General features: G+C 44.6%; 1 protein-coding gene across 6 annotated transcripts in view; it reads left to right on the forward strand.

Annotated features, from left to right (window-relative positions):
- LOC124039583 (ras-responsive element-binding protein 1-like) overlaps nucleotides 1-23,785 on the forward strand; it is a 73,607-nt gene that overhangs the window by 42,056 nt on the left and 7,766 nt on the right. For all 6 annotated transcript variants that reach the window (XM_046355703.1, XM_046355706.1, XM_046355704.1 and 3 more), the window contains 6 exons: nucleotides 8,384-8,512; nucleotides 8,617-8,843; nucleotides 11,022-11,111; nucleotides 13,037-13,200; nucleotides 21,111-21,255; nucleotides 21,344-21,486. In XM_046355703.1, the coding sequence (XP_046211659.1) occupies nucleotides 8,384-8,512; nucleotides 8,617-8,843; nucleotides 11,022-11,111; nucleotides 13,037-13,200; nucleotides 21,111-21,255; nucleotides 21,344-21,486 (898 nt within the window). The remainder of the gene's footprint in view (nucleotides 1-8,383; nucleotides 8,513-8,616; nucleotides 8,844-11,021; nucleotides 11,112-13,036; nucleotides 13,201-21,110; nucleotides 21,256-21,343; nucleotides 21,487-23,785) is intronic.

A 23,785-nucleotide genomic window follows, 5' to 3' on the forward strand; every position in this document is an offset into this window, starting at 1 on the left:
TCCTCTCCCCTCTCCCTCTTCTCGGTTCCCACCATCTGTTGCAGTTCATTTTAGCAGGCCATAAAAAGTGCTGCCCAAGCGTTTGATCTACCAATCAGAGTGCGGGATGGAGGTAGGGGGTAATACTCAGCTAATGAAAGAAAACAAATCCACGGCTAATCTTGAGATCTGCGGTTAACACACACACACCCCGTGGCCAACCCCCCACTATTCAACATGACCATATTACTTAGTCTGTGCTTTGTATTGCTAGTTAGAGCTGCTACTCCATTAGCTACATACTACTCCACAATACTTTGGTAGTTGTAAACCAGTGGCTTTCATATATTTTTTGCATGATTTAATAAGGTAGTCAGTTTTAATGACTGGGGTGGTCTGGGCATGGTGCTACTTGCAACACCAGGGAGTTTATGGTTTTTATATCCTGTGTGTGAGTGATTCCTCACAAAAACCCAGACAAAAACAATGTAATCCATAGAATAGTACTTTGGAGGAAGGATTGTTGACATATATTTGACATTTGTATCTAAAAGCATAATTAAGAAATAAGTGATCAAAGTTGGCATATTTATAACATTTTGGCCTTACCCAGGCCTCCTTCAAGACTCCAGTGTTACATCTGTAGGCGCTATAAGGCATTGGTGTCATATGAAGCTTTACAGCTTGCTCTGTAATATGAGTACTAGTAGTGTTTTGATTTCAAAACAAGCTTTTTTTTAAACATAAATGTATGAATTTTGACTATACCATTTGATTTGTCCCCCAAAAATGATAGTGTGTAAGGAAAGTATTCATGCCATTGACCTTTTTCCACACTCTGTTTCGTTACAGCCGTATTCAAAAATGAATTACATAGTCCCCCCCATCAATCTACAGACAATACCCCATAATGACAAAGCAAAAACAGGTTTTTAGAAATGTTTGCTAAAGTATATTTTTTTAAAACTATGACATTTACATAAGTATTCAGACCCTTTACTCAGTACTTTATTGATGCACCTTTTGGCTTCAACAGCCTCCAGTCTTCTTGGGTAGAAAGTTTGGCACACCTGTATTTGGGGAGTTTCTCCCATTCCTCTCTGCAGATCCTCTCAAGCTCTGTCAGGTTGGATGGGGAGCGTTGTTGCACAGCTATTTTCAGGTCTCTCAGGGATTTTCGATCGGGTTCAAGTCCGGGCTCTGGTTGGGCCGTTCGGACATTCAGAGACTTGTCCCAAGCTACTCCTGCATTGTCTTGGCTGTGTGCTTAGGGTCGTTGTTCTGCTGGAAGGTGAACCTTCGGATCAGTCTGAGGTCCTGAGCGCTCTGGAGATGGTTTTCATCAACGATCACTCTGTACTTTGATCCGTTCATCTTTCCTTCGATCCTGACTAGTCTCCCAGTCCCTGCTGCTGAAAAACAGCATGATGCTGCCACCACCATGTTTCACCGTAGGGATGGTGCCAGGTTTCCTCCAGATGTGACGCTTGGCATTCAGGCCAAAGAGTTCAATCTTGGTTTCAACAGACCAGATAATCTTGTTTCTCATGGTCTGAAAGTCTTTAGGTACCTTTTGGCAAGCTCCAAGCGGACTGTCATGTGCCTTTTACTGAGGAGTGGCTTCCGTCTGGCCACTCTACCATAAAGGCCTTATTGGTGGAGTGCTGCAGAGATGGTTGCCCTTCTGGAAGGTTCTCCCAGCTCCACAGAGGAACTCTGGAGCTCTATCAGAGTGATCATCAGGTCCTTGGTCACCTCCCGTACGAAGGCCCTTCTCCCCTGATTGCTCAGTTTGGTCGGGCGGCCAGCTCTAGGAAGTAAATAAGAATTGACAACTGACTTGCCTAGTTAAAGGTTATATAAAAAAATAAAATAAAAGAAGAGTCTTGGTTCCAAACTTTGTCCATTTAAGAATGACAGAGGCTACTGTGTTCTTGGTGGACCTTCAGTGCTGCAGAATTTGTTTTGGTACCCTTCCCCAGAACTGTGCCTCGACAAAATCCCACCAAAATCCCTCTGACAAAAGTCTCGGAGCTCTACGGACTGCGCTGACATGCACTGTCAACTGTAGGACCTTTATATATAGACGCGTGCACCTTTCCAAATTATGTCCAATCAAGTTGTAGAAACATCTCAAGGATGATCAATGGAAACAGGATGCACCTGAGCTCAATTTCGAGTCTCATGGCAAATGGTCTGAATTCTTACGTCTGTTATTTTAATACATTTATAAAAATTCTAAAAACCTGTTTTCTCTTTGTCACTATGGGGTATTGTGTGTAGATTGCTGAGGATTTGTATTTATTTAATCCATTTTGGAATAAGACTGTAATGTAGAAAAATGTAAGGGGTCTGAATACTTTCCGAAGCCACTGTATATGATGTTGAACATAATATACTCTACTGGCATATCAAAGTTCCAGTGTGGGATCTTTGCTAGTTTTAAAGTTACGATCCGATTTGTAAGCACTACTGACAGAGCTCCCGCTCAGCCCAGTCAAAACTGTTCGCTGCTCTGGCCCCCCAATGGTGGAACAAACTCCCTCACGACGCCAGGACAGCGGAGTCAATCACCACCTTCCGGAGACACCTGAAACCCCACCTCTTCAAGGAATACCTAGGATAGGATAAGTATCCCTCTCACCCCCCCCCCCTTTAAGATTTAGATGCACTATTGTAAAGTGACTGTTCCACTGGATGTCATAAGGTGAATGCACCAATGTGTAAGTCGCTCTGGATAAGAGCGTCTGCTAAATGACTTAAATGTAAATGTAAATGTGGATTCAAAATGGTGGTGATTTGCAAGATGTTTATAAAAATGTGTTTAACTAGACAAGTCAGTTAAGAACTAATTCTTATTTACAATGATGGCCTACTCCAGCCAAACCCTAACGACGCTGGGCCAATTGTGCGCTGCTATATGGGACACCCAATCATGGCCAGTTGTGATACAGCCTGGAGTCGTACCAGGGTCTGTAGTGACTCCTCTGAGAAGCGGTGCCTTAGCACTGAGATGCGGTGCCTTTAGACCGCTGCGTCACTCGGGAGCCCACGTGATGTGCAGTGATGCAAGTAAAGGACATAGTCTACTATTGGTTACATTGCCTACTATGCCAATTTCTCTGTATAAAATGGCCCATAACTGTTTTAAACTATCAAGGATCCCACTCTGGAACTTTGATATGCCTGTAGAGTAATTTATGTCAATGAAAAAAGGTGAAATATTTTGTACATGGGATGCAGTAGCAATAAGACTTAGAGTGAGACATGCACACACACCCCTCGCACTCTTGACAGAAGGGTTTGTGACACTGCACCTGCTTAGGCCGTGTTGCTGTTTGTAATAGGGGTGTTGATGAGTAATCGTGTTTTCATTTAAGAAAATACATGGTGTTGGTATGCCTTCATCATAACTCTGATTCGAGGGTTTTTCTTTATTTTTACTATTTTCTACATTGGAGAATAAAAGTGAAGACATCAAAACTATGAAATAACACATGGAATCATGTAGTAACAAAAAAGTGTAAAACAAATCTAAATATATTTGAGATTCTTCAAATAGCCACCCTGACAGCTTTGCACACTCTTGGCATTCTCTCAACCAGCTTCATGAGGTAGTTACCTGGAATGCATTTCAATTAACAGGTGTGCCTTGTTTAAAGTTAATTTGTGGAATTTCTTTTCTTCTTAATGCGTTTGAGCCAATCAGTTGTCTTTTGACAATGTAGGGGTGGTATACAGAAGATAGCCCTATTTGTTAAAAGACCACGTCCATATTATGGCAAGAACAGCTCAAATAAGCAAAGCGAAACAACAGTCCATCATTACTTTAAGACATGAAGGTCAGTCAATACAGAACATTTCAAGAACTTTTAAAGTTTCTTCAAGTGCAGTCGCAAAAACCATCAAGCGCTATGATGAAACTGACTCTCATGAGGGCCTCCACAGGAAAGGAAGACCCAGAGTTACCTCTGCTGCAGGGGATAAGTTCATTAGAGTTACCAGCCTCAGAAATTGCAGCCCAAATAAATGCTTCAGAGTTCAAGTAACAGACACATCTCAACATCAACTGTTCAGAGGAGACTGTGAATCAGGCCTTCATGGTCAAATTGCTGCAGATAAACCACTACTAAAGGTAACCAATAAGAAGAAGAGACTTGCTTAGGCCAAGAAACACGAGCAATGGACATTAGACCGGTGTAAGTGAACAGATGATCTCCGCATGTGTGGTTCCCACTGTGAAGCATGGAGGAGGAGTTGTGGGGGTGCTTTGCTGGTGACACTGTCTGTGATTTATTTAGAATTCAAGGCACAATTAATCATCATGGCTACCACAGCATTCTGCAGTGATACACCAACCCTCTGGTTTGTGCTTAGTGGGGCTATCATTTGTTCTTCAGCAGCACAATGACCCAAAACACACACCCAGGCTGTGTAAGGGCTATTTGACCAAGAAAGAGAGTGATGGTGATGCATCTGATGACCTCGCCTCCACAATCACCTGACCTCAACCCAATTGAGATGTTTGGGATGAGTTGGACTGCAAAGTGAAGTGAAAGCAGCCAACAAGTGCTTAGCATATGTGGGAACTCCTTCAATACTTTTTGAAAAGCTTTCCAGATGAAGCTGGTTGAGAGCATGCCAAGAGTGTGCAAAGCTGTCATCAAGGCAAAGAGTGGCTACTTTGAAGAATCTCAACCAACACTTTTTGGGTTACTACATGATTCCATGTGTTATTTCATAGTTTTGAGGTCTTCACTATTTTACAATGTAGAAAATAGTCCAACTAAATAAAAAAAACCTTGACTGAGTAGAAAAAATTAACTACAGTCAATAAAAAATTAAATGTTGGCATTTCAATTCCCTGTGTACCAAAAAGGAAACCTTGACCCCACAACCGCAATACGTACCCATCCGTGGGTTTGGTGAACCATTACACCCTTAGTCTGTAATGTCACTTCTCTACTCCCTCCCGGGACTCACTAGAATAAACACAACCAGCCGTCACCAGTCTGTTCAAGCTCATCTCTTTCACCCACTCTCCCCCCTCTCATCTCCTCCTTTTCCTCTCCTCCATCTCATCTCTCTACTTCTCCATTTCTAAGGCTTTCCCCCCCTTCCCTTTCTCTCTATCACCCTCAACTCCTGTCCTCCATCCCTTTATTTCTCTACCTTTTTTATTCACTCTGGTTAGGGTGAGTCGTTTGGAAAGCCAATGTAGAGGAATGTAGACACTAAAACACACACACCCACACACACACACTCCAACCCTCCCACCATGAGGAGGAGGAAGTGGCCTGGACCGGAGAGGAGCTTCCTGTGGGGCTGTGAACGGGAATCTGCAATTAACGGGGTGGGGGGGGGGGGGCTCTCTTATTTGGGCTCTCTTTCACCCCTCTTCTCTCCTCTTTCTTGCTTATTCTGTGTCTCTTTCCTTCCCCCTTCTTTCTTTCCTTTTCCATCTACCCCTCTCCTGCATCCTTCTCTTTTGTCCTCTTTCTCTGTCATTCGTCTGTTTTTCGGTCACCGTCTGTATTAGCTGGATCTCCTGTGATACTGTGTCATAGCATGTTAACTGGGCCAGATAACAATAGTAGGCATAGTTAGGGATGTGTGCTGGATACAGGATGGGCCTGGGGGGATGGTACAGAAAGCACCAGTCTGGCATGGAGTTAGAGATTAGACCCCCCCCCCCCCCCCCAAACCCTCCCATCGGAGACTGGCCCGGGTGCGGAGAGTGGATAGGGAAACCAAGGGCTTGAATCTGTGTGTGTTTGATTGGGCAGTGGCTGGGGGCCTATGGCTTTACTTGACCATGGACCATAGACACTATTGGTGGCCTGCTGTGATTGGTTTCTTACTCAATTTTTTTATTAATTTTTTTATTTAACCAGGTAGGCTAGTTGAGAACAAGTTCTCATTTGCAACTGTGACCTGGCCAAGATAAAGCATAGCAGTGTGAACAGACAACAACACAGAGTTACACATGGAGTAAACAATTAACAAGTCAATAACACAGTAGGAAAAAAAGAGAAAAAAGAGTCTATATACATTGTGTGCAAAAGGTATGAGGAGGTAGGCGAATAATTACAATTTTGCAGATTAACACTGGAGTTTTAAATGATCAGATGGTCATGTACAGGTAGAGATATTGGTGTGCAAAAGAGCAGAAAAGTAAATAAATATAAACAGTATGGGGAAGAGGTAGGTAAAATTGGGTGGGCTATTTACCGATAGACTATGTACAGCTGCAGCGAACGGTTAGCTGCTCAGATCGCAGATGTTTGAAGTTGGTGAGGGAGATAAGTCTCCAACTTTAGCGATTTTTGCCATTTGTTCCAGTCACAGGCAGCAGAGAACTGGAATGAAAGGTGGCCAAATGAGGTGTTGGCTTTAGGGATGATCAGTGAGATACACCTGCTGGAGCGCGTGCTACAGGTGGGTGTTGCCATCGTGACCAGTGAACTGAGATAAGGCGGAGCTTTACCTAGCATGGACTTGTAGATGACCTGGAGCCAGTGGTTCTGGCGACGAATATGTAGCGAAGGCCAGCCGACTAGAGCATACAGGTCGCAGTGGTGGGTAGTATAAGGTGCTTTAGTAACAAAACGGATGGCACTGTGATAAACTGCATCCAGTTTGCTGAGTAGAGTGTTGGAAGCTATTTTGTGGATGACATCGCCAAAGTCGAGGATAGTCAGTTTTACTAGGGTAAGTTTGGCAGCGTGAGTGAAGGAGGCTTTGTTGCGGAATAGAAAGCCGACTCTAGATTTGATTTTAGATTGGAGATGTTTGATATGAGTCTGGAAGGAGAGTTTACAGTCTAGCCAGACACCTAGGTACTTATAGATGTCCACATATTCTAGGTCGGAACCATCCAGGGTGGTGATGCTAGTCGGGCGTGCGGGTGCAGGCAGCGAACGGTTGAAAAGCATGCATTTGGTTTTACTAGCGTTTAAGAGTAGTTTGAGGCCACGGAAGGAGTGTTGTATGGCATTGAAGCTCGTTTGGAGGTTAGATAGCACAGTGTCCAAGGACGGGCCGGAAGTATACAGAATGGTGTAGTCTGCGTAGAGGTGGATCAGGGAATCTCCCGCAGCAAGAGCAACATCATTGATATATACAGAGAAAAGAGTCGGCCCGAGAATTGAACCCTGTGGCACCCCCATAGAGACTGCCAGAGGACCGGACAGCATGCCCTGTTATGCTGAGGATAGAAAGAAGGGGGAGGATATTTCATCCTCTTTCTTTCTCCCTCCCGCCCGCCCTCTCTTGTCTCATACGAGACCGGTTTAATGTCATAAAACACAGGCTATCATGTCTAGCTAGCGACATCAACTCGGCCAGTATTCTTTCGCTCGGCCAGTATTCTTTCGCTCTCCCTATCACAAGGTCACCCTCCTCTTCCTCCTCCCCTCTACATTAACCTTCAGCCCCCTCAACCCCTCTAGGCCCTTCTTCCACTAACCTATGCTCTAGTGCACACTGTGAAGTGCACTGCATACTCACTTCATGTACTATCTTCTGACTCCTCATGTTAACAAGTATGTACATATGTGGCAAGAGTATCTCGTTGCGCATGCCTTGTACTTTTTAAATTTGTTGTAGTGAAAAATGCTAATGCTAGTAGCTAGCTACAGAACATAGTGCTAATGCTAGTAGCTAGCTACAGAACATTGTGCTAATGCTAGTAGCTAGCTACAAAACATTGTGCTAATGCTAGTAGCTAGCTACAGAACTTTGTGCTAATACTAGTAGCGAGCTACAGAACATTGTGCTAATGCTAGTAGCTAGCTACAGAACATTGTGCTAATGCTAGTAGCTAGCTACAGAACATTGTGCTAATGCTAGTAGCTAGCTACAGAACATTGTCCTAACGCTAGTAGCTAGCTACAAAACATTGTGCTAACGCTAGTAGCTAGCTACAAAACATTGTGCTAACGCTAGTAGCTAGCTACAAAACATTGTGCTAACGCTAGTAGCTAGCTACAAAACATTGTGCTAACGCTAGTAGCTAGCTACAGAACATTGTGCTAGTGCTAGTAGCTAGCTATAGAACATTGTGCTAATAGCTAGCTACAGAACATTGTGCTAATAGCTAGCTACAGAACATTGTGCAAACGCTAGTAGCTAGCTACAGAACATTGTGCTAACGCTAGTAGCTAGCTACAGAACATTGTGCTCACGCTAGTAGCTAGCTACGGAACATTGTGCTCACGCTAGTAGCTAGCTACGGAACATTGTGCTCATCTTAGTAGCTAGCTACGTTATCCTTACATCTTTTGGGACTGGCAACATGTTGCTAGTAAACGTTAATGTAACTTCCTGAATTTAAATGGATTTGACCCCAACCCTGCAAAGTACCGACGCCTTCTTCGTTTTTGTGTATGTTGTGTTCCTGCAGTGATGGAGAGCGCCACAGAAGAGAAGCGTCCGGGGGGAGGGGTGAGCGCTGAGTTGAGCACTGTAGAGACTGAGCACTCTGAGGGGCAGGAAACCCCCGACTCCACACACACACAGGACGAGCACACAGGTGAGGGTGGTGTATGTGCCTGTGTCCGAGTGTTCTTGTGTGTGTTGCAAAGCTGGTGTGTGTTAGTTTGCTTTTACTAACTGTGGTTTCCTCACTCTCCCCAGGGAGTAATGGAGCTATGGAGGAAGGAGAGGAAGATGAAAATGGAGAGAATATGACAGAGGGCGTGGACTTGTCATCCATCAATGCCATGTTGTCAACGGTGATGAATGCAGGCCAGCTCAACGGCGCCATGGAGCCCTCAGCCCCTGCCTCAACACCTTCCATCTCCATTAGCAAGACCACCCCACCCAGACCCACTAGTGTCAATCGCAATGCCAGGAGAAACACGGTACAAACACACACACGTAAAAAAAAAAAAAAAAAACGAGGAACAGGGAGGAGACTGAGTCAGTGTGGCATCACATTTGAAATGTGTCAACTGGTTGAAGTAGAAGAGAACAGTACAGTAAAAGCTAGTTTTTCCACCAGGCTCCAACAATGATGTGTGTGTGTGTGTGTGTGTGTGTGTGTGTGTGTGTGTGTGTGTGTGTGTGTGTGTGTGTGTGTGTGTGTGTGTGTGTGTGTGTGTGTGTGTGTGTGTGTGTGTGTGTGTGTGTGTGTGTGTGTGTGTGTAGGGGCAGGTGAAGAAGCACCCCCCCGTCTCACTCCACAACTTGCGTCCCAGCTTCAAACGAATAGCGACAAATGGTCCTTGCCTCTCAATTCCCCTTTTGTCCCCCCGGCCATGGGTTACGTGGCTCCTATTAAAGCATGGGATTGGGGGCCATAATGCTCGGGTGTAGGACAAACAGTTGTCACTTATGGTGCGAGCACACACACACACACACACACACACACACACACACACACACACACACACACACACACACACACACACACACACACACACACACACACACACACACACACAGGAGAATGAATGATTAAGGATGTTTCTTGACCTCTGTTGCCACACACTATACAGTGGAGTTGAGCACCAGATCACTTGAGTCTGTGTGTGGAGAGAAAATGTCTACAATGCACTGGATGCCAGCGAGACGAAGGGCTGTGAAACAGACTTGAGCCCAAGCCAGCGGTGCAAAGGAACTGAACAATTCCTTTACTAGGCCTCTCCAAGAGAGGAAAAGGAAGTGCTTCCTAGAGATTGTTTTTGAAGATTCTCTGTCTGTGTGTGTGAAAGAAAGTATGCATATTTGTGTGCAAGTCGGTTTTCTGTGTGCATGCATTTAATTTTGTTTCTGCCACCTTTACACATTTACAGTGTGTGCGTGCATGGGGCGATCCATGGCAGTCCAGTGCTATGTTCAGTCAGTCCGAGTTAATTATCAGCTGTAGTGTCAACAGGAGAGAGAGAGAGGAAGGTGGGACCTGGGGTGTAGGGTTACACTGAGCTCAAGGTGAAACATCCCCCTCACCATTCTCCACAAACAACATAACACGCATACATGCAAGAAGACAAACGCATCATACCGCACACACGCGCACACACACCCAGGCTACAGGCGAATGAGTGTCAGGGTCAAATCCAAAACTCGCTGGGACTAGCAGGTGCAATTCTCCGTCTAATTTCGACCGCAGAATACAGATCATCAATGGGGGGGGGTCTGCCAGACAAAAGCAAAGTACATTTTTCACCTATATTATTTCGCCCTGACCATTCTGGTCTTTATTATCAAAAGAATATAAGTAATGACATTGCTGTATATCCCTCCACTCATGCAGAAGGATAGGATGGCAGACCCTATGGTGAATGAAGTCGCCATCAGTGCTTCAGGCCCCACCAACCACAGACCAACTATACAATAGTTATGAAAGACCAAGTGTTTTTATGGTATAGACTGGTTGGTTGTTTAGCAACAAAAACCGATGAATGCGCAACTGTGGGGCGAAACAGATGGGGTTGGCTTAGATTGTTAACTATTTCGTCTCCAATGTTTACTGAAAACATCAATAAATTTGCACAATGAGCAATTGTTTCTCAAATACATCATTAAAGTTGTTGGTTAGCTAACTAGCGAATTTGAGCCATATTAGCATTGACATGAAATCAGTTAAAACACCTCAAAACAAGACATGGTATCAAGAAAAAGATGAAACGAGCTGAAATGAGCCGCTTACGATTCTCCACATGACAGTTCCTTGTCATCATTGCTAGCTATCTGGCCATGCAGAATTACAACACACAGACATTTGCCCCATTTGAAGCTTGCACATTGTTTTTTTGACTTTGTCAGCCATCCCATCTATTGCCAATCCTCTCAAACTTCTCCCAACGATGAAAGCTTCATCATTTCTAACATACACAGCGATCCACAAAGTTTTTTTTATTTTCATGCATCTTTTATACTTTCCAATATCAAATTTAGCCACAGTGGAAAGTTCTTGTCTCACCTGTCAATGGGATGAATCCCAACGCGCATAACCCAGATCCTCCATTGACACAGTATGCTCCCATCTTGCCTCTCTTATTAGTTGTAACTTGTAGTCTTGTGTGTCTGCTTTACAGGAAACCAAAGACGTCAATACAGATTTCATCTGTCCACTGTGTGACAAAGACTGTATGACCCAGCACCAGCTCACTATGCACATCCGACAGGTAACACTACTATTACCATTACTACTTCTGCTGCTACTTCTACTACTTCTGCTGCTAGTCCTACTACCACCACCACCACCACTACTACCTCTGCTTCTACTACTACTTCTGCTGCTACTCCTACTACCACCACCACTAACTTCTGCTACTTTTACTCCTACTACTACTTCTGCTTCTACTCTACTACTACTACTACTAGTACCACCGCCACTACTACTTCTGCTTCTATTTCTACTACTACTTCTGCTGCTACTTCTACTCCTACTATCACCACTACTACTTCTACTTCTGCTGCTACTCCTACTCCTACTACCACCACCACTTCTGCTTCTACTACTACTACTACTGCTGCTACTTCTACTCCTACTACTACTACTACTACTACTACTATTACTACTAGTACCACCACCACTACTACTTCTGCTGCTACTTCTACCACTACTACTTCTACCACTAGTACTTCTGCTTCCACTACTTCTGCTTCTACTACTACTACCACTGCTACTATCGCTACTGCTAATGGTACTGCTACTACCGCTGCTACCACTACTACTACCACTAATACTACCACTACCGCTACTAGCACTACAACTACTGCTACTACTGCTGCTACCACTAATACTACTGCTACTACCACTACCGGTGCTACCATTACTACCGCTACTACTACGGCTAATACTGCTACTACTGCTGCTTCTACCGCTACTACTACTGCTATTACTACTGCCACTACTATTACTGCTACTGATACTACTACTACTGCCACTACCACTACTACCGCTATTACTACTGCTACTACCGCTATTACTACTGCTATTACCGCTATTACTACTGCTATTACCGCTATTACTACAGCTACTACTGCTACTACTACTGCTACTACTACTGCTACTACTACAGCTACTACTACCGCTATTACTACCGCTATTACTACTGCTATTACTACCGCTATTACTACTGCTATTACTACTGCTATTACTACCGCTATTACTACTGCTATTACTACCGCTATTACTACTGCTATTACTACCGCTATTACTACTGCTATTACTACCGCTATTACTACTGCTATTACTACCGCTATTACTACTGCTATTACTACCGCTATTACTACTGCTACTACCGCTATTACTACTGCTACTACCCCTACTACTACTGCTACTACCACTACTACCACTACTACAACTGCTACTACCACTACTACAACTGCTACTACTGCTACCGCTATTACTGTTACTGCCACTACTACTGCTACTACCACTGCTTCTACTGCCGCTACCGCTACTACAACTGCTACTACCACTACCGCTATTACTGTTACTGCCACTACTACTGCTACTACTACTGCTACTACCACTACTACTGATACTACCACTGCTTCTACTGCCGCTACCGCTACTACAACTGCTACTACCACTACTACAACTGCTACTACCACTACTACAACTGCTACTACCACTACTACAACTGCTACTACCACTACTACAACTGCTACTACCACTACTACAACTGCTACTACCACTACTACAACTGCTACTACCACTACTACAACTGCTACTACCACTACTACAACTGCTACTACCGCTACTACAACTGCTACTACCGCTACTACAACTGCTACTACCGCTACTACAACTGCTACTACCGCTACTACAACTGCTACTACCGCTACTACAACTGCTACTACTACTACCACTACTACCATTGCTACTACTACTACTGCTACTACTACTACTACTGCTACTGCTGTTACTACTACTGCTACTACCGCTACCACTACTACTGCTATCACCACTGCTACTACTTCTACTGAAACTACTACTGCTACTACTACTACTTCCTCTCGCTCTCTGACATTCAGTAATGGAAGTAATAATGTATAATGTGTCGTAATAATATCTCTTTCACTGTCTCTCCCCTCCCAGCACAACTCGGACAACGGGGCGACGGACCACTCATGCAGCATCTGTGGCAAGGCCCTGAGCTCAGCCAGCTCGCTGGACCGCCACATGCTAGTGCACAGCGGAGAGAGGCCCTACAAGTGCTCCTTCTGCGGCCAGACCTTCACCACCAACGGCAACATGCACAGGTCAGACACGCACACACACTCATTCTCCACCTTGCTCAGTATTAAAGGGCTACCTACTAATGTAAGGGACCTTCTTGAAGTTCATCTCGCTTCCACTGGTTGTCAACTGTCTTTAGAAATTGGTTGAGGTTATTCCTTTGTGTAATGAAGAAGTACGGCCATCTTGAACGAGTGTCACTTGAAGTGTACTGTTAGATAGAGGCGCATGACCAGAAAGCATGCTACAGTTGGTTTTCTTCCTGTATTGAACACAGATCATCCCGTCTTCAATTTTATCGATTATTTACATTTAAAAATAACTAAAGTTGTATTACAAAAGTAGTTTGAAATGTTTTGGCAAAGTTTACAGGTAACTTTCGAGATATTTTGTAGTCACGTTGCGCAAGTTGGAACCAGTGTTTTTTCTGGATCAAACGAGCCAAATAAATGGACATTTTGGATATATATCAATGGAATTAATCGAACAAAAGGACCATTTGTGATGTTTATGGGACATATTGGGGTGCTAACAAAAGAATCTCATCAAAGGTAAGGCATGAATTATATTTTCATTTCTGCGTTTTGTGTCGCGCCTGCAGGGTTGAAATATGGTTTCTCTCTGTTTACAGAGGTGCTATCGTCAGATAATAGCATCGTTTGCTTTTGCCGAAAAGCCTTTTTGAAATCTGACATGTTGGCTGGATTCACAACAAGTGTAGCTTTAATTTGTTATCTTGCATGTGTGATTTAATGAAAGTTTGATATTTATAGTAATTTATTTGAATTTGGCGCTCTGCATTTTCCCTGGCTTTTGGGAGGTTAAAATTGTATGCCGTTGAAAGGCCCAGAGTATTACCAACACTAAAACTTTGGTCTTTAAGCCTTTCTGTAAATGGTTCCCTACCCAGGTGTGATAGCAGCACCACCCAAACACATGTGGAGTACTGCTCCCACATAAAGCCAGCAAAATCCAAGCGTTAGCACCTGTCGCTAACTGCAGTCACGCCCTTTAGAATAGCCCAGCAGTTGTTATAAAACAAAATAATCTGTAAACAAACAAACCTTTTTAGTGCTCAGTTTTTCCCGGAGATAAAGCATTTACAAAAATGATTACAGAAATATTCTGCTTTTACAAAATGTTATACTGTTTGTAAATTAACTAAAATGTCTTGCTCTTGTTAGATCTTTTAGAATTGACACGCTAACGTTGGTCAGGGCAGACCGTTTGCCTGGAGGGGGATGGGGGACTGTGGCAAAGAGATAAAAATATATAGGCGTTGTCGGGGGTTGGGATGCTCTGGGTAAGGTGTGTGTGTGTGTGTGTGTGTTGACGCTGTTTAGGCAAAGCAGAGTACAGGAAGTAGGAAAATGACTTTGCCCCACTTCAACACACACACAACAACAACTGTTAGGGCATCTGCTCCCAGCATACTTGACTGATGGCAGGGTTAAATACCGACTTCCTCCCTCTCTGCTCTCTTAGGGGTTTTATTGTGGGTGTGTGTGTTAGAATTGGGGGCTTGAGGTTTAATTGATGTGTGATGTGAGAAGCTCCATCCCTTTTGTAAAATCTAAATGGTTGGCTGTTGAATCTATCTGCATGAGAGGGATGCACCAGGACAGTAGTCTGCCTGCTCCGCCGTCAGAGCGCTCATCTTTTCACCCTCATGTGTATGGAATGAAGAGGTGTGGGCAGGAAGGAATGAGTGTAGGCCGAGTCAATCTGAGAGAATACGAGAGTGTGTTTATGTGTTGGTCTCTAGTGTTAAAGAATGCCACTGAATTCTGTGTAGAAGATACTAGGCGATACTAAGATTGTTGCATAAAAAATAATAAAAAATCTTTGCCTATTCGTGTTCTTTTTCACCATTCTGTTTAGCATTTTCTCAACACTCCAAAAATAATCAAAGCACAGGGGTGTATTTGTAACATTCAGAAATTGAGTGGTCTCTATTCATCCTATCTGCGACCTTCCTTGTGAATGTTCCACGGTACTGAATTGATCCAGCTCTAGTCTGATGTGATGGAGCTGTCCGTGTGGCTGGCAGGGGAGCAGCCATTTTGTTGCCAGAGCATCACATGAAATGGGGCCTGCTGTTGTGAGCCTGTTGCCAAGGAGAGGCATCCTAACCCTACGAAGGGCCTGGCGAATAGACTGATCCAGGGGGTAGTGGATGGGCACTCTGCTTAACTCTTTACAGGACAGGGATTACACTAAAGGGTAGTGGGGAAGAGCGGGATAGAGAAGCTGCGATGGTAAGGAGAAGTGCCCTTGGTGTGACATTGCACAAGAGCAGGCGGCATCATTTTGATGCTACAGCGCCCCCTGTCCACCCACTGTGGTGATGCAGTGGATTTTTTTCAGTTTGGATGAGAAGGGAGCTGTTGAATCATCAACCCCCACTGTCAGTTTGAGTCTCTCTCTCTCTCTCTCTCTCTCTCTCTCTCTCTCTCTCTCTCTCTCTCTCTCTCTCGTAGACTTTGTTGACATGGCAAGTTAAATTACATACATTGTCAAAGTATACATATAACAAAAAATGGTAGGACCAACAGCAATAAGGCATTAATAGTAGTAGTGGAAATATTAATGAGAATAACAATACATTAAAGCAATAGTAGTAGTTTCTCTTGCTCTTGATAATGAGTTTTGTTGTAACATTGACACTGTTTGAGTTGTTTGATGTCTGAGAGCCTCTCAGTAAAATTACCTCTTAAGTCCTGAAAGTAGTGTTTTTGCAATTTACAGACAAATGCATTATTGCAGGTGTGCGTCAAACCAGAGCCAACCATCAACAACTAGATAGACTGATGGGAAATGTTTTTTTTAGGCAGGTGAATTTAGGAGGATGGCTGAGGTGACACAAAGAAAAGTTGGTTTCATCCAATCACGCTGTGCTGACATGACAGCTTAGCTCTCTCGGGATTGGCTGACGCAGTGGTCAGAGTCCAGGGGATGCGGCTGCAGCCTGTCAGGTCCCCAGATGGGTGGCCAGCTCGCTGCCTGCCTGCTATTTCTAAACCAGGCACTGACGGCAGAGTGAAAGCTGAGACCTGTGCTGCCGACCCAACACTGGCTGACCTTTCCTCTCTCATGTTGGCGAATATGCGCGCGCGCGCACACACACACACACACACACAAAGGCGTGCACACTCACGCCACGGACATAGTTTTACACAGACAAACACACTTATTGACGCGCACTCACATGCTCGCAGTCACACGTCTACACAGATATAGCTAGAGTACAAATACATGCATACACACACTATCAAAGTTACTCGCAAACAAGTTCACCCACACAATTGCACAATAATGTACCCACCTTTATTAAAGCAGTTTCGCAGGGACAACTTGTGAAGTATGGGTGCACAGTTACGCACACACAGAAATGTTAGTACACTCAGAGGCCCTATGACTGACTACTGATGTAGGGCTCTGTGGGCTAGGCCAGTTCTGTCAGGGATGTACTGATGTAGGGCTCTGTGGGCTAGGCCAGGTCTGTCAGGGATGTACTGATGTAGGGCTCTGTGGGCTAGGCCAGGTCTGTCAGGGATGTACTGATGTAGGGCTCTGTGGGCTAGGCCAGGTCTGTTAGGGATGTACTGATGTAGGGCTCTGTGGGCTAGGCCAGGCCTGTCAGGGATGTACTGATGTAGGGCTCTATGGGCTAGGCCAGGCCTGTCAGGGATGTACTGATGTAGGGCTCTATGGGCTAGCCCCAGGGATGTACTGATGTTGGGCTCTGTGGGCTAGCCCCAGGGATGTGCTGATGTGTTTTCCAGGGTCCTTAGTCCTCTTGTCCTCCCTTCTCACACACACACACACACACACACACACACACACACACACACACACACACACACACACACACACACACACACACACACACACACACACACACACACACACACACACACACACACACACACACGTCCTTAAATCAACTGATGGCATTTGACCTTTCACCAGAAAGTGTAGAGGGGGGAGGAGTTCTGTATGGTTTAGCCCCCCCATTCATTACTCTTTTCCTAGCTCTGCAGTTATCAGTGACCCCCCTCTCAAAGTTTAAACTAATGTAATCAGCTTAAGAAGGACACACTCAAGTCACGTACACCTTTGCCTCTATCCCCCTCCCGCAGCTACATTGTCCTCTCCTTTTCCTCCTACATCCTTCCCCCCTCCCCCATAGATAACTCAACTCAACTCAACTTCCTGTCTTGATTGTCAGGGATAGTCAGGCCTCTTTCATAATGCCTGTGTGACATTATCTCCTCTCTTCTCTTTTTCTAGTATCTTTCCATCTCACATCTCTATCCATTTGTCTGTCTTTCTCCCTCCCCCTTTCTCTCTGTACACTCCTCCCCATCCCTCTCTCTCTCTCCCTCCCTCCCCTTCTTGATCTCTGCCTCCATCTCCCTCCCTCCCATTCTCTCCGCCATTTGACTCCAGCCCGACAGCTGAATGTTGTGTTGTGAGAGAGAGAAGAGAGGAGGAGGAGGAGAAGGGGGGAGAGAGAGATTAGCAGCAGGAACAACAAATGCTTCCAGAGGTCTCAACAGGATTATTTGTGTGTTCCAATCATCCACCACAGTACTAATAAACATATTCTATGTCCAACTGTATTACTATATCTGAATGCCATGAATAGAGAAATAAATACCTGAACTACCCCTGTAAACGTTACTAGAGAAGGCAAATTTGATAGACATAATATTACAGGGATGGAGATGACTGCCCTTCATGGTACCCTCGGCCCTTTCCCTGGCCCGGAGTTAGGTCCTTACATGGACCTGCTGAGCCTGCTGGATAATTGGAGCAACTTAGACTATTACCGCCTTCCCTGCCCTCCTCCCAAGTGTGTGTGTTTGGTGTGCTCGCGGGCCAGAGTATGTGAGCGGAGCTGGATCAGCGAGGAGCGGAGCATGCACAATTTGACTAGTGCTTAACTTCACAAGCTCAGGGCATGCCCGCCCAGCATGCATTTGTAGTCTACTTGTGTGCTGCAATAGCTCCTGTCATGAATTTCATTAATATCTTCATAAAGAAACTGATAAAACACACATGTGCAAAATCAAGGTTAATTACAAAGATGAGGAGGAGCAAGAGCGGGAGTGCGGTGTCCACAACTATAGAATCATTGTAGAATCTGAAAAGACGCGTATCCTGAAAGCATAATGGTGTACTAGGTTCACATGCTAACAGAAAGGAACGAGGTGGGTAGCTAACTAAGTGTATCATTGTAGCAAAGTATTAATAAACTCAAAATCAGATCTCTTAAGTTCCCTTCATTTTGGTTCTATTTTCTATACAATAGGCTATCATTGATTTTGGCCCAATAGGCCTGACCTCTTTCAAGGAGCTTTCTGTTTTGATAAGGTTATTTTACCTGAAAACCTTTAGGCCTACCTATAGATTTAAAAAATAATAAAAAATAATAACTCTGCATCCCTACACAGCCTGGCAAGAGTGACCCGAAGGGTGTTCAGCATCCGCAGTGCCTGTGCAAGAGGGGAGGGTATTCTCCCCTGCTGGCCGGCTCTCCAGACACTATCACATGAACCTGAAGCCACAGACTCTGACCAAACTTTCTAAAAGTGAATTCAAAGCCATTTTTTATTTAATTCTAACTTAGTTTTACTATATGCACTATTAATAGACTATAATGATTTAACACAACAAAATGTTGTTTACATGCTGAGTGTTTAATGTCCCTGCCAGCCTAGTGTGTCGCACACACAAGTGCTTCACAACGTATTTCTTTGTAGACTATAGCCTTGAAATAATAGGCTAGTAATATGGCCTAAATCATTCTTTTTTGTTCCTTCTCAGGCTACATGTCTGGCTCCTGTACAGTGTTGATATGCTGTTTAATATGACATGTGGCCTATTTGAAATGATGAGCGCTTCTTAGTCACCTTTTCCTGTTTTAAGAAATACTTTTCATAAAAATTATATGGTTTGGTTTCAATACTTCAAAATCAAATGGTAGGTTCAGGTAGTCACAAAAATAGTGTTGCTTAAATGGGATTAAATGGGATTCTAATGAATGGAATTCGGAACAGCATTTTTTTTCTGTGAGCGAGAAGCGGGATTTCCGACCGCTCAACCCCGCTCACATACTCTGGCGTGTGCGTGCAGAGATTATTGAGCCCAGCTCCCCAATCTGGCAACCCTCCAAGCTCTCTTCAGTAGATCTGAAGTTCTGGGAATGAAATAAGTGGTGTACATCAATCCAGCATTTGTTTTTAGGATCTTTACTGTAATACACCTTTCAAACCATTCTGGTGGCACAATTTGTTGTAACTTCTCAAGGGGTATGTTTTGTGTTGGACTGTGATGTTATGCCTTTCATAGACTGTGGTTGGCTCATCTATTAGCACTGGGCAGAACATTTTGCCTGCATGTTATGTGGCTTAACAAGTGGATTATTTTGTTATTCTGTTGCTTAGTAACCTGTGCCTACTGCCGATCAAAAGCCTGTGACTTGTCTTAATCAACCAATGGGATTTTGTTTCACTGAATCTCCGTCGGCATATTTGGTTAATTCTCTGGCTGGGCAAAGAAGTGGAGGTGGTATAGCTCATCTATCACTGATCAGAAACATTTAGAAATGCAATAATGTGGCCTAAATGAAGAGTAGGCCTGCGGAGGTTGTGAAGTATGAACTCAAGTAAGACTCAAATAATTTGGAAAATATAGACTGCTGTTATTTTCAATAGGTGTCATGATGAAGATACGCTCAATGTAAGAACCTACGCCTGCTCCCTAACAAGGCAGAGTGAGGGTAGGAAAGAGATGAAACATGATGAAAAGCCGCATGGGCTTGCCTTGGGCTCTGTTTCAAAATGTATATATTTTTTATGACCTCTGTTCCACACGTTGCCATGAAGTTGTGTGGGTAACATATTTGTTGCCTTTTTATTATGTTTCATAATATTCTTAGCCTATTATAAAATGTGTGTTGACTGTGATCAGGCTAAGTGTGTCTCGTCTGTTTAATGAACATAATAACTATTGATTGCATGTGCATGCCGCAGCCAAATGGGCTGCACAGACCAGTAACAAGTTAAACTTCAAATATTTGATTAGTCTTAGGTTTCTTAGGACCTGCCTAAATGTGATATCCAATTGGTAGTTAGTCTTGTCCCATCGCTTCAACTCCCATATGGACTCGGGAGAGGCGAAGGTCGAGAGCCGTGCGTCCCCTGAAACCCGACCCGCCAAGCCGCAGTGCTTCTTGACACACTACCCGGTTAACCCCGTAGCCTGCCGCACCAATGAGTTGGAAGAAACAACAACTGGTGACCTGAAGTCAGCGTACATGCACCCCGGACGCCACAAGGAGTCGCTAGAGCACGATGGGACTGGGACATCCCAGCTGGCCAAACCCTCCCCTAACCCGGACGATGCTGGGCCAATAGTGCGCCGTCTCACGGGTCACCCGGTCGCAGCCGGCTGCAACACAGCCTGGGATCAAACCCAGATCTGTTGTGACGCCTCTAGCACTGTGATGCAGTGACTGAGACCGCTGCGCCAGTCGGGAGCCCATGGATTTGTTTTTTTATGGTATATTCTCAATGGATTTATTAAAATGGACGCCCACCCACATCTTCACACCACTACTGCCACTCGTCCCCAGCATGCCGACACGCGCACGGGCCATATACAAAAGGCATGTTCAGGCAAGAATGTGGTAAAAATGTGTCTGTTTGTAAAGGGTCCTATAAAAATATATATATATATAACGACCATAGTTGTAGCCTGAGTGCCAGTCTTTTTCTGCTCTCCTGCCAACTCTTAATGGAATTGTCATGCCAAATAGCTTGCCAATGGAACCTGGCTATAGGAGTTGGCTTTAAAGCACAAACTGATCTGGGACCTGGCTACTTGTTCTATTCTGATGTCTTTTCTCCTTCTCTCCTCCCTGCAGACACATGAAGATCCACGACAAAGACCCAGCCGGCGTCATTCCTATTAGCCCCCCCTCGCCCACCAAGAGACGCCGCCCCTCCGCCAAGAGGAGGTCAGCCATGGACGAGGACACAGAGCGAGGCGACGAACTGCCCAACAAAAAGGTAATGCACACATACACACACACAGTCCACTCCACCGCATTACATTCCCAGTTAAGTCATTGTTATTGTTACTTGTGTGTGTGTCAAGGTGGTAGAGGAGAGTGTGTTGGAGGAACTGGGATCAGGCCAGGGGGATGATGAGGTGTTGCCATGCCCGATCTGCTTCAAGACCTTTGGCTGCAAATACGACCTTGAAGTCCACATGGACACACACCCTGACACCACTCTCAGGTACTAGAGCCTAAAACACACACACACACACACACACACACACACACACACACACACACACACACACACACACACACACACACACACACACACACACACACACACACACACACACACACACACACACACACACACACACACACACACACACACACACACCCTGACACCACTCTCAGGTACTAGAGCCTAAAACACACACACACACACAGTGGAATTACATTGATGGCATAAACGCAATACAACACTCTGCGTGTAGTTGATGTAAGAGTTAATAAATGGTCACCAAAATATCAAGCAAATCAACAGTTAGAATTAATGACAGAATGTATGGTGATAAATCCTGTAACAGTAGTGGTTATAAAGCTCCCCCCAATGTCAGTGTTCAATGCTAGGGTCACAGGCCGAATGACCTCTGCCCTCTCTCCACCCAGGTCCTAAAGACATGGTTCTCCATCACACTGCTAAAGGCCACCTCTGTGGCATATTACTCATTGGGAAGACATTTGCATTTAAAATAGTTTTAAACGCTTTGTTATCATGGATTAACCCATCAAATCACCTTCAGACTAAATGTTTCACTTGACAAGAGTTTAACTTCAAAGCACTGTGCTGCAAGGCCAATTTTGACCCCTCTCTTCAGGCCCTGAGGCCTAAAAAGTGGGAAAAGTCGGCAGGAAGGCTATCCCCGGAAAGGGCGGGAGGGATGGAGTTGGGGGTTTAATGAGTCAGAGGGGAGGCGTCGTGATGCGGTTGGCTGGACAACGGAAGGGGGGAGGGGAGCAGTTTTCCATGGACAAATCACGATCTCCAGATCACCATAGCGACTCAATTCCAAACTCAAACCCCAACTTGGGTTGAATGGATAGCCGCGCATAACTCACACATAGGAATGTATTTGTCTGAACTGAAAAGGAGACAGATGCAGCTTTCTGTAGTTGAGTTGGGCAGCAATCTGATTATTGTAGGAAGTGCTGCAAATTTAGCCCTAATCCCAGTTAATCACAAGAGTTGAGAGGGCCAGTTAATAGGATATGGCTGCACTGGCTGGCTTGGGTACCCCGGTGTACACGATTTCTAAGAAGCTGAGAAACGACGCATTTGGCATGCAGTAACACACCGGAGAGACACACACACACTTTCATTCTATTCTATTGAGCCATTTACTTTTATCTTTGTATTATTATATCTTATTTATTCTCGTTGCGTTGTCGAGGAGGAACCTGCAAGTAAGCATTTCATTGGACGGTGTATATACCATGTGTATCCCGTACATATGACTAATAAAACTTGAAACACAAATGTACACAGACTCACAAACACACACCCTTTAGTTGCAGCAGAATTCTCTGGGCTTGAGCCAACCTCTGAGATTAGACTGCTCTCGCAGACCTGTGTGAGAGACCGAAAAACACAGTCTTTCTCACAGGTATACACAATGAATGTGTACACAGAGTACCCACCACATACCCACAGAGGTGTGAAACCACAGGGAATGGAGGAGGGGGCTGGGTGTGTGGGATGAGGGGTAGCTGGGCAGGTGTGTAGTGCTGGGGGAACATTTTCAATTTGAGAATACACGGAAAATACATTCTGATCCATTCTAAATCAATTATATTTAATTACCACAAAAATTCCATGAGAAATGATAGAATGACAAACCAAATAAATACGTAGGCTACAGCAGCCTAGATGTAGGTCTTCTGTCTGGTGGTGGCAGGAATGATGAAGAACTGTAGGCTACATGTGTGCACTATGACGGCCCGCTGGAGGCTTGACAACTTTGTCCAATCAGAATGTTGAAAATAAAATCTAAATTCACCAACCCCCTCTTGCGCAGTGGAACCCCGAACGATATGTGAACACTTGGTTATGGAGACACCGTTCTGCGAAGGACACCCAAACCAGAGTGGCCACCGCAAAGCCTGACCCTCTCTGATTGCCTCTCATCTTTTTAAGTGTGAGAACTTGCACAATTGGTGGCTGACTAAATACTTTTTTGCCCCACTGTACATGCATACATACACACCCCTCCGTGCGCTGCTCCTAATCTGCAGCTTTTTGTGCAATGAGAATGTGCAAGGAGGCATTTTGTCAACATCTACTTAATTAAGCATAAATCATTTCAGTTCTTCCGGATCACAAGTATCAACTGTGAATTTACGAATACGAGTATGAATATTATTATGGCCATGTCAGGACACCCCTAAATCCCAACCCTGTTCCTGGAGAGCTACCATCCTGTAGGTTTTCATTCTAATCATTTGTGTGTGTGTGTGTGTGTCAATGTCACGCCTTGATA

This window comes from Oncorhynchus gorbuscha, linkage group LG07 (assembly GCF_021184085.1).
Source record: "Oncorhynchus gorbuscha isolate QuinsamMale2020 ecotype Even-year linkage group LG07, OgorEven_v1.0, whole genome shotgun sequence".
Lineage (NCBI taxonomy): Eukaryota > Metazoa > Chordata > Actinopteri > Salmoniformes > Salmonidae > Oncorhynchus > Oncorhynchus gorbuscha.